Source organism: Vanacampus margaritifer, chromosome 8 (assembly GCF_051991255.1).
Source record: "Vanacampus margaritifer isolate UIUO_Vmar chromosome 8, RoL_Vmar_1.0, whole genome shotgun sequence".
NCBI classification, from domain to species: Eukaryota; Metazoa; Chordata; class Actinopteri; order Syngnathiformes; family Syngnathidae; genus Vanacampus; species Vanacampus margaritifer.
In genome coordinates, this window is record NC_135439.1 from 8,572,260 (window position 1) to 8,586,179 (window position 13,920).

Genomic DNA, 13,920 nt, shown 5'->3' on the forward strand with positions numbered 1-13,920 from the left:
ATCCCAACAGAATATATATATATATATATATATATATATTATTTTCAAGCAACTTTGGTGTTGCCGGTGTGCAGGTTTCGCAGTGGGAGCATTAGCAGCTAAAGCCCCCTGCGCCACGATTAACAATCAAACACGCTGTGAGCCGCCGTGTTATCCTCCTCCGTCGCTCCAGCAGGAGAGAAAATCTCTTTTTTGTCACAAAATCCTTAATTCTTTCTTCTTAAAAAAAAAAAAAACAGTAATACCAAGAATCTGCTTTGAGAAATATTTTAAAAGGGGGTTCGGGGGGGACTCAAATAAAACACACGTGAACGACGGGGGTAATTGTGGACAAATGCGGCATTGAAATTCATTTTCAACTCTTTACGCACCATTTCAATCTTATTTTCTGCTTGTTAACCGCATCTTGTCGGTGAGGGTGGGCAAGGCTGGCCAGTCTTGATGGGTAATTGTGTATAATTCACTCCGTACACACGATTTGCATCATTTACAAATCATTTCTTTGCCACTCCGTGCCGATTAAAGCCCCAACCTAAACCGCGGAGCCCGAAGAGGTTAGCGCCCGGGATTCTTTTTTATGCAGGAAATAAGAGGGCCCGGAATGGATTTAAACAGTAAAAATAGTGAGCAACTTCTCTCCAAGTGCTTGAAAATAAAACAGAAAAGAAATAAGGGGGTTGGGAAAAAAAGAAATTGGAGTCTTGCGGCTTGCAGACAATTACACCAAGAAGATTATGGGTCTACATTTTTAAGCTTGAGCTAATTATTTCATCTTCCGTGTGTTCTGGCTGCGACGCGCAGGATTTAGACGTCCCAGGAAAGTGGCTGTTTGGAGCGGCTCGAGCACTCGCCGTCTACTATCAAGATGAATTTTAATTTGTTGATGTTAATCCAATTGTTTTACCAATGTAGCAATTTGGAGTCGCTGAAATAAATCCAGGCGCTTTGGAAGGCGCGCATAAAAGCCCACATTAATAGTTATACCGCCGAACATTTTAATTGCACTCAAATACAATGACATAATCATTCTTACAAGTGAGGAGAGCGGGGGGGGACAATGGAGTTGGACTGACCTGCGGGGAGAGCCCGTTGCCGACTGCGTTCATGTGGTTGCCGGACGCCGAAGGGCTCATGAAGGAGTCGGAGTAGCTGGAGAAGCTGTGGCGGTTGGACGACAGGCCGTACGCCGAGCTGCCGTCGCTCAGGCCCCCCTGGTGCATTGAGGACGGGGGCAAGGGCTGAGGTCTGTGCAAGGTACTACCCTCTGGGATGGGGGGGGGGGGATAAACAAGATTTCAAGTTAAGGACTAAGTAATCACATGCAATGTAACATTACAACAATCAAAATATAAGGTTGGATTTGCAGAGTTGTCCGTAATGAGTTAAATAAAACAAAGTAATAGCTACATCTGCTGTCAGCCATGAGCTCAAAACTTTATGTTATGAAGTTGTCCAATATTGGTTACACCCTTGACAATCATCAGCTCAAAAATGTATGTTTATTTGTTGGTATTTAGTTTGTACCTATTCTCAACCTCAGACCACAATGTAACCTTGATTTACTACGTTGTCAGTACTTGAATAAAACAAAGTAACGGCTCCACCTATTGTCAACCATCAGCACGAAACTTTACATTCATTTATTGGTACTAAGTCATTCATTAGCTAAAAACTTTAAAGTCCTTGTCTGAAATAATCCGTAGTTGGTTTAATAAAACAAAGTAATCGTTACACCTATTACGAATCTTTAGCTCAAAAGTTGTCAGTACTTGATAAAACAAGGTAATAGTTTAAACTGTTATCATTTAAAACTTTTTGTCTTCATTTGTTGGTACTTGGTTCAATAATACCAACTAATTGCTGCACTTGAAGTTATGTTCTGTTTCGAAAGTTGTTGTAACTTTGTTTATTGAAAAAAGTAATGTTTACATCTATTGTCAAATCTATGCGCTAAACTAAACCAGTACTTGGTTTAATAAAACAAAAGCAGTGACTATATCAATTAGTTCTCTTTCCAAGGTTGCCCATGTTTGGTTCATTAAAACAAAATAACATCTATACTGACTGTCGATTGTCGATAAAAGTTCAACTATAGCAGCAGAATGCACTCACCCTGCGATAGTGTGGCGCCGGGGTAGCTCGACTCTGGGAGTTGGTACGTGGGTAAAGTGGGCATGCCAGTGGGCGGGAATCCACCGGGAAGCAGGTGGTTGAAGGCAGCGAGCTGATTGGCCCCAGCTTGTTTACGCCATCTGGCCCGTCTGTTACTGAACCACACCTGAAAACGATGAGATTTAATTAGACTGTTAGCATGCGGTTAAAAATTGAAAGCTGATCTAAATCAAACTATTGTTAATGACAAAGTTACCACTGAGGAAGACAAACATTCAAAAAGTTCCCCGTACTTCAATAAAACAAACGATGGCTGTCCCTTTTGTCAATAAGCATTTCACAACTTTTAGTTCTATTCAAACGTTGTCCATACTTGGGTGAATCAAACAAACTAATGGCTGCAATATCTGTCAATCTTCAGCTCAAAATTATGCAGCTCAATCTTTTCATGAATTTCAAAAGTTGCCCAAATTTGACTTAATAAAAAAAAGTGAGTGCAAAACTTTACGTATCCGAAGTTGTTGGTGCTTGGGTGTGTAATATAAAATAATTGTCACACATATTGAAATCCAGCAGTTCAAAATATGACGTTCTTTTTCAAAGTTGTACTTTGGTCAGTAATCCAAAGTAATGGCTACAGTGTCTGTCAAACAGTATCTCATAGCTTCTAATTAAAGTTTCAAAGTTGTCTGTATTTTTATTAATTGAAACAAATGTAAATTTTTATTTCTTGGTTATAATACAAAATAATATCTACATCGTTTGGTGTTTGGGTTAATAATACAAAACAACTACAGCAATTGTTATTCATCAGCTCAGAACTCGACATTCATTTTCAAAGCTGTCATTACTTTGGTCAATAATACAAAGTAAGGGCTACACTGTCAAAAAGTATCTCCAAACCTTCAATTTAGCTCACAAAGTTGTCTGGATTATATATTTTTTAAGTAATGGTTGCACCTATTGTCAATTCTCATCTCTTGGTCAATAATATAAAGTAATGGCTACACAGCTGGCATCTGGATTAATAATACAAAATACAAAAATCTGTTGTGATTCATCAGCTCAAAATCTGACATTCTTTTTCAATGTCGCCATTACTTAGGTTATTAATACAAAGTAATGGCTATACTATCTCAAAACCTCTCGTCATTTTTTAGTTGTCTGTATTTTTCATTTGTCATTTTGTTGAAATGTTATTTTTTGTTATTCAAACAAAGTACCGTAAAACAATCGCCACCTCCTTTTAATTTTCCAAAGTTGTTGTTGCTCTGTGATTTATTCAAAATATTATTCAAAGTAGTGGCTTGTCAACAAATATTCTGTTAATCAAATCACTTCTGCAGTTTTTGTTGTAAACTAGTGCAGTCTGTTGTTGAGGGAAAACATGGCAAAAAATTTGCATCAATCATAGTAATAGTTGCGCTGTTTCAAATGTGTCTGCTATTTAGAAAGCCAAAAAAGAAACATCTCCAACTCTAGTCTAGACAGACAGTGCTCCTGAAATGAGCAGCACACAATATCAACTCCCTGAATGAAACGGCAAAAAAAAAAAAAAAAAAAAAAAGGAGGAGTTCTTTAGAAAGATTTACTCATTTTAAAAAGGCTTCTGCTTCAACAAAACATGAATATAATCAGGGCTTGTGAAAGGAGCCAGCAACCTGTTCCATTTAGCCGAGACAAGGCCCGGCCTTCGCTGTGTGCTCGGGGGGTTGAAGGACATTGATCTATGCCTCGCACAGGCAATTCATCAGAGTTTAATACACTGTCAGCGCAGTTCATCTACTGTTGTGTTTCAAACGGCCCAGCCCATTGTGAGCGCACATGAAAGAAGGGGGACAAAAGCCCCTCCATACGCCAACCAGAACAGTGGGCACAAAGAGGGGGGCGTCCCTTTTTAAACAGTCCTTCAAGAGGGACACTTTCAAGGGGACTTACACTTGCAGCTTTTTTTTTTTTAAGAAGGGGAGGGGGGGGGGCTCTTTTTGTACACACAAACATACACATAAACTCGTAAAAAAAAGGGCCTACAAGGGATTTTAGCCACATTTGAATGCGTGAAAAAAGGGACTTTTAGAGAGGGGTGAAAGAAGGCAATTCAGTGAAATCTTCATCTGCTGTAGCCTCAATCAGCGGCTGCAAAACAAATGTGATGTGTGGCTGCAGTCAAGTGGCTCCTATTGGGATGAAGTGAAGCGTGCTCGCGGGTCGGAACTATCCAAACTCCTACTGGGCCAGACAAACAGCTGCCTCGCCCACCCCTCACTTCCACACACATGACCCCCCCCCACACACACACACACCCCACCTTCTTCATCCCGCAGTGCCACTTCACCTCCGACCTCATCCTCTCACCCCAACCCTCTTTTATGTTCACTTTAACTTCCTTCCCCCCCTTTTGTCATCCAAGAAGAGTGAGGAGGTGTTTCATCATTTCAGCCACAGAAAGACTTTAACGTTTCACTTTCGTTTTTTTCACCCCATGAACGCCTCATGATGATGATGATGATGAGGCCCAGATTCTTCTTACATACATATTGGATGGCCCTATTGTTTACACAGTAAATTCTGTAGATTTGACTCTATTTGAGGTAAATAGACCCCACAGTAGGCTAATATTTACACTTGGAAGAGAGTAAAATAAAAATTTAAAAATAATAATTAAAAGTCACTGAAGGGTTGAGGAACGAACTCATGACATTCAGCTTGTAAGAGTGCCACACTACCACCTGAGCTACGCCCCTCCTACTGTTTGCTTAACAGCTACTACTGTATAGCCTACTTATATTGTTGTTTCTCAAACATGTATTTATTTATTTTAATTTTATTCAATGATATTATACAGCGGCTAACTTGTATAACAAGTGGAACAGAAAAAAAAATATTGGATAAAGCTGATTAAAAAAATGTACAAATGATGTGAATTAAATTCAAAATTGCACTTTTGAATTTAGTGTTGTTATGCAATGCCTTACATGTGTATGGCAGGTAAAAAAAAAAAACTTAAATGTAGCCATTAGAAAGTAAAATCAGCAAAATAAAAGTTGAACTAATACTAAAAAAAAAGAAAATTAAACATAATATATTTTTAAATTATTATTATTGGAGTTCTATCAAGTCATACATAACATTATTCTTTGTTTCCCCATTTGTAAGCTCTTTTTTAATGTGAAGATTTAATGAGTTCCCATTAAAATGAAGTGAACAAATACAGTTCTTTTGCAGCACCTAAAAGTTAAACATGCAAAAAAAAAAAAAAAAAGAGGCCAAAAGATGAGCATGTGTCACAGATTGAGGCTCTTTGACACTACAAACCCACACATCCATACGCAGCCCCAAGCCGCGGATTTGAGGTTGCTCTCTGGAACCTGATCACAAAGTCACCTTGGACCACAATTCCTCTGCTCGGCTCTCCCCAATCCGGTTTAATTCTTTTCAGCGGCACAGGGAGAGCTCCCTCGCCACTCGCCACATCTACCTGCACGACAGGCCTCCTTCTCAAAGCGCTAAGAGGGTTCCTGGCGTCTTTGCGCTCTGGACAAGGCAAAGACGCAAGACGGCTTCCGAGCTTAGCTCTGCGGCAGGAAGTGCAAAAATGGAGGAGGACCAAAGGTGAAGGTTGTTGTTTGCAAACCTTGCTCACATGCTTTGGATAAAAATGCCTCACTTTTGAATGCGGTGCAAAAGTGCAAGAATCATTGAACACACTGGTTGCGGTTTTGTCTGTGGATCTGCATACACTCTTGTTTTCACCTATTGTGGGTGATATGGAACATACAGCCCACAATAAATGGGGGTTCGTTGTAGTATTACAAGGAGAACAGAATCTGGTTTTGCCAAATGGCCCAAACCAACAAATTTTACACGTGTGAAATGTATATAATAATGTTGAAATGTTACTTAAAGTTCCTGTATAAAGTAGCCTAAGTAAGTACATTTCTTGTAAATTTGACATACCACAGAGAAGAGTGTTGTTAAAAATGCTGCCATATTATAATCATTGAAAAACAACTTTATTTAAAAAAAAAAAAAAAAAAGCTTAAAAAAAAAAAGGAGGCTATTATAACTGGCATTTTAATCCCGACATGACTGAGCCAACAACAATATATCTGTTTGAAGCCTCCGGTGGCACAGAGTCAACTTGTGCTAGCTACCAGCTAGCTTGCGAGCTAACGGGTAATAATAACGGCGTACCGGTAACTTGCAATTGCCCTTTGTAACCCCTGATGTGAACGAAGGAGCTGAAGTTCTTATATAGTTGGGGACTCATGGTGGACGTCTACCAGTTTAGTAAAAAAATAAATAAATAATGAAACGGTTAAAAAAAAAATTGGTGCTATCATGCTATCACCACAATTGCTGCCATATTTTAATCATTACAAAAAACTTTATTGAAAAAAAAAAGCTCTCAAAAATGGATGCTACTATAACTGGCATCTTAATCCCGACATGACCGAGCCACAAAAATATATCTGTTTAAAGCCTCCGGTGGCACAGAGTCGAGTTGTGCTAGCTACCAGCTAGCTTGCGAGCTGACAGGTAATAATAATGGTAATAACTTGCAATTGCCCCTTGTAAACACTGATGTGAACGAAGGAGCTGAAGTTCTTATATAGTTGGGGACTCATGATGGACGTCTACCAGTTGAGTCAAAAAAATTGTTGCTATCATGCTATCACCACAATTCGGTAGGTCGTTCTCAGTCTTTGCAGATGTTTTCAGAAATGATCTTCAAACACGTATAATGTATTTAGAATCTAATCTCTGAATACACTATCCAAAGATTTCCTATGCAGTTACTAACGGTTTTATGACGGAAACAGTGCACGTGTGGGCAAGGCCTTAGCCTCCAATTCAAATAAAAACATTTGCCTTTCAATCGTCCATTCACCCTCCGCCAAAAGGATCGATTGATGGCAAGCTGCCTCCGTGTCTCCTTTTGATATCGTCACTGATCTCAGATCGTCTTCTCGCCGCGCTAGCGAGCCGTTCGACTTCAAAAGACGGATCACGCGTCCTCCCCTGTAAATTCCCCCGTTCAGCCGATCCTCCATGAAGGATGCTGTCAAAAGAAGGCAAGTACACGCCGGATGTGTGACGCCTCTCAGGAGCCAATTTGCGACATGTTGCTCCAGATGAATAGCGAGAGGCGAGATAATGACAAAACAAAATATCCGGCCCTAACGCACGGAGGGTGATGCAAGCAGCCTCAACACACAAACACTCCTTCAGTCTCCTACCACGCAATATCGCTCTTCCTCACCCGCTTTTCCTCATCCCTCCCGCCCCCTCCCGTCTTCTCTCGCTGCCTTCCAGACTGCTGGCACTATGCTAATTAAAGTAGCTAGGAGTATGAATTTGAGAGGAGAGTGGGATTAACTTGATAAGTATCAGGAGTACAGAAGCACTGTACCAAAGTCATTTAAATTCTAATAATAAGAAAGTGTTAGAACATTCACTCTGACGCACGGCAACAATTTCTCCCAACCACAATCTACATAAATCCTATTTGTGCCTTTATGAAACATAAACCCCACACTGGCGGGAATACAGTTTGCCTGTTGGGTTCGACTGCCGCCACTCGGCTCCATTGTGATCTTCTCTCTTTTGCCGCTGGTGGGCGATTGATAATGAAACAATCGCGACTTTGTTACACATCCCACTTGGTTTATGTTGCATGTGAATTCACGGATGAGTCTGAGCTGCAAAGCTGCGTTTTAGGAACAAAAAAGGATAGAGACGGACTTATTAAATTAATCAATCAAGTGTTGGGACTAGACGTTTTACAAAGCATACCCCGAAGAGTGGAAGCTGATGAAAAAGGGGAGGAATAACTCACTTGCCACCATTTTCGCATTCTACAGGTGTAATGGTGCAGTCTCGATACTTTTTCCATATGGCACCAGTTCAACGTGACCTTGTGACCTTGTGTCCTAATACTTTTTTCCATTTGACATATCTTGAAATGCATTATGGGTGGAATGCCCAAGTGTCCCAATACTTTTGTCAATATGGTGTATGTGTGAGGACAGTCGTCCTATGACCCCCACCATGCCCACCCCTCCTAGACACACAGACCAAGTGGTGAGCACGAGCCGCAGATAAAGTGAGAAAATCCAACCCCCACCTCAAAAATTGATTTTCATGCTTCGTAAAAGCCGATGCTTATAACTTATTAGATTCCACTAAGTATAATAGCGACATGCAGAATGTTTATTGGTTAGGAAAGAGGATCTCATGTGACGCACTCGGCGGGTGTGAGTTTTCCAGAGTCGCATGAGTCTGAACTGGCTCGGTCTCAATAGAAAAGTTCTTAAATTCACATTGCGTATATTTTAAATGGACTTTTATTTAAAAAGCTCAAATCTGCTAAAATGGAATGTTGAGAACATTTATTGTGTAGAACTTAAAAGTCAAGACTCAGGACTCAATTGTGGAAAAAAAATGCAATAAATATTTTATACTACATTATTATACGTTTAAACTTATAGGCCACTCCTCCTGGCTGATATATGCCAAAACGGAAATCAATTCATTTCCGATTCCGATTCCGTTTCACGAGTAAGATTTTCTCTCCAGAGTCTGGGCTAATTTGCCTGCGATTTTGCAATTCAAAAATGAATGTAGCATGATGATGAATGAAGCATTTAATTCCGGTGTTAAATACGCCAGCGTTGTTCATCTTAAATTATTTTAGCATTTAGCATGAGATTATTAGATTATTGTCTGTAGGTTCCACAATGGGGCGGCCATATTAGCCAAAAGATTAGGTACACCCTAAATACTGGTTCTGTGGAGTGTGGATGACTCCAATGGGGTAGCCATGTTGGCCAAATCATTAGGTACACTCCAGATTCTCGTCTGTGGGCATCTCCGATGGAGCAGCCATGTTGGCCAAAACATTAGGTACAACCCAGGTTCTCATCTGTGATTTGTGGACGTCTCCAATGGGGTGGCCATATTGGCCAAAACATTAGGTACAACCCAGATTCTCGTCTGTAGGCATCCACCTTTCCACTTTGCAGGTCAGCACGGCCATTCAAAATTTCTGCGGGAATTTTCTAGTTCTTCGTCTAATTTCTATTGGTGGTTGATTCTCAATTGTGCTATTCAATGCGTTTTGATGGTCGCACAAAATAGACATTTTGCCAAACCGCTTATTTTGTGCCTTGAGATTTATATAAAACTGCTACAAAGTAAGCTTGAGAAGATTATTAGGTGTGACTTTTCCGATGCGTTTTCAGCAACCTCCATCCATCCATTTTCTTGACCGCTTTTCCTCACAAGGGTCGCGGGGGTGCTGGAGCCTATCCCAGCTGGCTTCGGGCAGTAGGCAGGGTACACCCTGAACTGGTTGCCAGCCAATCACAGGGCACACAGAGACAAACAACCATACTCACAATCACACCTATGGACAATTTGGAGTGTTCGATTAACCTGCCATGCATGTCTTTGGAATGTGGGAGGAAACCGGAGTACCCGGTGAAAACCCACGCAAGCACGGGGAGAACATGCAAACTCCACCCAGGAAGGCCGAAGCCTGGACTCGATCTCACGTCCTCAGCACTGGGAGGCGGACGTGCTAACCAGTCAGCCACCGTGCGTTTTCAGCAACCTAAAATATAGTTTTAGTATCTGAGATTTTCATAAAGTCATGGAAGTCATGGAAGTTGATATCTGAAAGAGAAGATACTGCAGGAGAAAGAATTCCCTCCCACTGCGGCGGGCCTTCAACAGCTCGCATGGATCATATCCCACAATTTGTCAGCTGGCGAAGGAGCGCTGGTAGCTGCTGCTGAAAGCGACAGCGGGGGATGATAAAGATGGATGGGAGAGGAGACAGGGGGGTCTTAAAATGGCAGGCTAGGGTGGACACAAGGGAGTGTGCTCCCGTTTATGAGGTGGTGAGTTTGTGTTGCAAGTCAAAGCCCACCGTCGGACTCTTAAGAATATATTGACAGTTCAGGCCTCCCGAGTCGCACCTACTTCCTGTGCTGGAGGACCTCCATGATCATCATTATATACAGGTAGCATTCTCAATCGTTCCCTATAATGTATGCAGCACAGTTGGATTTTTGTATTCCGTATTGAAGGCTTCATTAATTGTAACTTGGATTAACTGAGGAAATGCACCGCAAGCCACTGCTAGCAAATTTAACAACATTCTGGGTTCCAATATGTCTTCACACGCTTATTGTTTTTGGTTTTAACCAAACCCGAACGACTTTGGCGGCCAACGACATCTGGAGGATGCGTCATTGCAGCTGTGCAGGAGAAGACTGGCTTTTCAGGCCAAAGGGTCTCCTGTCTTCTCCCATCATTTGGGTACCTTTGCAGAGGCCCAGCTGGTGCCTTGCTTCAATGTGAAACACACATGTGCTTTCCATCAAAATTCACATGTAAACAACCAGGAGCGTAGCACCGGGCTAAAGTCGAACCAGGGCTCCGAGACTTCAGTTCCCCTGAGGCATTTAGACATGAAAATATTCTGTTGAATTTAAGTTTTGAATTGAAGATGTAGTCATCATTCACACACTCAATGGGAATGTCAGTGTAAGAGGGCAAAACTGAAAAAATACAGGAATCTGAAGAAAAAAAAAACATTTTTTCTATTAGATTATGAGGTAAATTTCATGAACACGCCTTGAATCCATTGCAAATATTTTTATTACATGGCAAAAATTGGAGTATTACAATTTCAGGGATGAGATGATGTTAACTCCCAAAGTGTCATTCGAACATTTTCAGATTTAAATGGCATCCAGACAGTTTAGGAGTTATTTCAGAATTGCTCACATAGTGTTAATTAAGCAGAGATTTAAAAAATAATTTCCTCTTTTGCACCTGCACATTTTCAATTTGAGAGGGATAGGCCTATGAGTCAGTGTCAGGCCAGCCATTATTTTCCTCTTTCGTTATTTTCACACGGTCAATGGAATTCAATTCAAACTTACTAAAATACTGATGATGTCAATTGCTGTATGTACAATGAGAAGAATCATGTATTGAAAAGCTTTGTTGTCAAAAATGAGCAGCAAATTTGACCAATCGTGTAGCTAGCAGCTGGTAAGATAGCAAGCTATGCTAAAATTAGCCTTGTTAGCTAACTGTCACCAGCGAAGTAGTTTTCCATTTAAAAAAGCAAATTACAGCAAGATTATCACTTACAACAAAACCTTTTATGAAAGACACTGCCCCATACTGTGACATAAAGCTAGTATCAGATAGCAACATGGAAATTGGTATATTTATGATGAGCGTAAATAAGAGTAAATAGAGTAAATAAGCCCAAAAAGATACTGGAAGTCTGCCATTTTGTTTTCAAATTGCCATTTTAGGGTAATTTGTGAAATTGCCATGGCTCCTGAAATTTGATTGTTACCAAATTTGAATTGCGTGTACTAAACAGATGGGCTTGGCTAAACTTTTGAGTCTTTGTTATAGCGCGCGGGCGCCGCATAGCAGCGGAGTTTGATGACTCTCCATAAAACGCTTTAGTCTAATAAGTCAACTCCACGAGGCCACACCAAACCTCGTGTGTGTGATAAAAGTCCGCACCCACAAGACATCATGAAATGTAAGACATACAGATGCAGATAAGCTCGCATTGTGTCTTAAATGTATTCTTCTTTTTTTTTTAAATATATAACCAATGAGTGATGTCCAGTGGAGCAGCTGTGCCCCGCACATGGACATTATGTCAGTCTCACGATTAAAACAGGAAAACCAACTAACGTCATCTCATGCAAAACACCGAGATGGACAAAGACATGTGTGCAAGCAGTTATTCCAGCGGATGAACACTTAGCATGCGCTAACACACTTGAAGGGGTTCAGAGAGAGTGTGAACGACTGCGGTAAGAGGAGAGTGCTGCCCCAGAAAGCCCCCAACAGCCCAACCGGTGGCTGATTGATTAATGTTCTCGGGGCACAGGGGTCCCTGGAGAGGATGAGTAACCCCGTGTGATATGTGGAAGGTTTTACAAGCAGCGGCGAGCTTGAAAGTGATGGGATGAGATCCTGGCCAAAGGGCCGGAATGAGAAATCCATCAGGAATGCGTTGACTTTCTCTCCTCTCACCTCGCCAACTTTGGGAGAACAGCTGCCGCCATAACTCTGCTGTAAATATTTTTCCCTCGCTGAGACACAGCTGCGTGGCACCCAAGCAGGCAGGCGGGCAGCTCGTAGGCCCTTGATACGATTGCACTACAATACTGGAGGCTGCTGATAAGCATGGGAACTTCTGTGCAACGCAATCTATACTAGCCCAACAACAATGCATTTGTAGGGATTAACAAGCCATCAAACTACTTCTATATCCATAAAGAGAGAATTATGATTTTAGTGTGGAACAGCAGACATTAGCCTCTATTTTATTTTGTAAGTCATTTTTTGCCTAAAACTACAAACGGTACAATAGTGTGTAAAATTGCTGCCAAGGCGACCACAGCTTATCAGTCAATGTTATTGTCAATAGACGCTCTGAATTAGTTTTTTTTTTTTACAGTTGCAGGAACTTGTATACAATATTTTGTGATAAGGAAAGTAGCACTAAAAACCAGGGGTGTCAAAATTACTGCGTTAATTTTGAGTTAATTTAAAATTACTTAACGGCCCAAAATTTTTTTAACGCGCGATTAATGCCCACCCCGTACTTAAAAAGTCACGCAGAAGACATGTAGACGTCAAAATTAAGCAGTAATAAATTTAATAATAATGCATATATTTGTGTAGACTGGGGTCAAGTTGTATTTCACAATTTTAAAAATGTGCAGAGTTTCATAAATTACTTCATGTTAAAGATGAGATAGCTCTTAATATGAAAAGACAAATGCACCGAGCTGTCACCGTCTTACAAATGCAATTATGCCATCTAGTGGCAGAAAAATGACAAATTCAATATCACACTAGTTTTTTTACAGTAGACTACATTGTTTTAATTTTAACTCGATTATATGAATTATTATGAAATGACTAAAAGATGCAGCCATATTTCTATTAGTTAACATTTCTTTCCACTTTTATGTTAACAAAAGTATGACATTTAGGAACAATATTTTTATTGTACATTTAGAACAGATTATAATTTGTGATTAATCGTGAGTTAACTATTAAAGTCATGCCATTATTTTATGATTATACATTTTAATTGCCTGACACCCCTACTAAAAACAGATACAGGTAGTACTTTCTCGCAGAGGATGAAGAATTTTCGACATTGCGTGTGCCTTGTTATTTACTGTGAAACATCATCAAAAGAACAAAGCATATTATTGGTAATTATTGGCCTCTACCTGCACCCTGGCCTCTGTCAGTTTGGTCCTCTGGGCCAGCTCCTCCCGGGTGTAAATGTCCGGGTAATGCGTCCTCTCAAAGGCTTTCTCCAGCTCCTCCAGCTGCTCGGCAGTGAAGGTGGTGCGACTGCGCCTCTGCTTGCGCTTCAGCGGCAAGTCGGGCTCGGAATCCACGTCGGAGCCGTCGTCTGTGCGGCTACCTGAAGAAAAGGACGTGGGAGGTTCATTGGTGTGATCAAGTTGGCGCGAAAAACACAAGAATGTGAAAGTGTTTTCAAGCAATCACTTTTCAAAGGTTTCTATAGAATACTAGTTACCATAATGGCCTCGCATGTGGGAAAGGAGAGCCACAGTGGCCATTTTGGGAACAACGGGCGAACAGTAGCATACACGATGAACACAATGCTGCTGTCAGCCACAGCTCACGCCCAGAGATTCACACGCAGACTTGCTGCTGTCACATGCAACTCCAACAGGCCCCGCCTCTTAAAGTCACATTATCTTACATTATGTA

The 13,920-nt window shown here is 40.9% G+C and overlaps 1 protein-coding gene across 4 annotated transcripts in view; it reads right to left on the reverse strand.

The window, feature by feature from the left end:
• The window catches only part of pax7a (paired box 7a), a 66,671-nt gene that overhangs the window by 22,533 nt on the left and 30,218 nt on the right, over positions 1-13,920 (reverse strand). For all 4 annotated transcript variants that reach the window (XM_077573872.1, XM_077573870.1, XM_077573871.1 and 1 more), the window contains 3 exons: positions 13,407-13,606; positions 2,113-2,278; positions 1,074-1,264 (listed from right to left, as the gene is read on the reverse strand). In XM_077573872.1, coding sequence (XP_077429998.1) covers positions 1,074-1,264; positions 2,113-2,278; positions 13,407-13,606 — 557 coding nt within the window. The remainder of the gene's footprint in view (positions 1-1,073; positions 1,265-2,112; positions 2,279-13,406; positions 13,607-13,920) is intronic.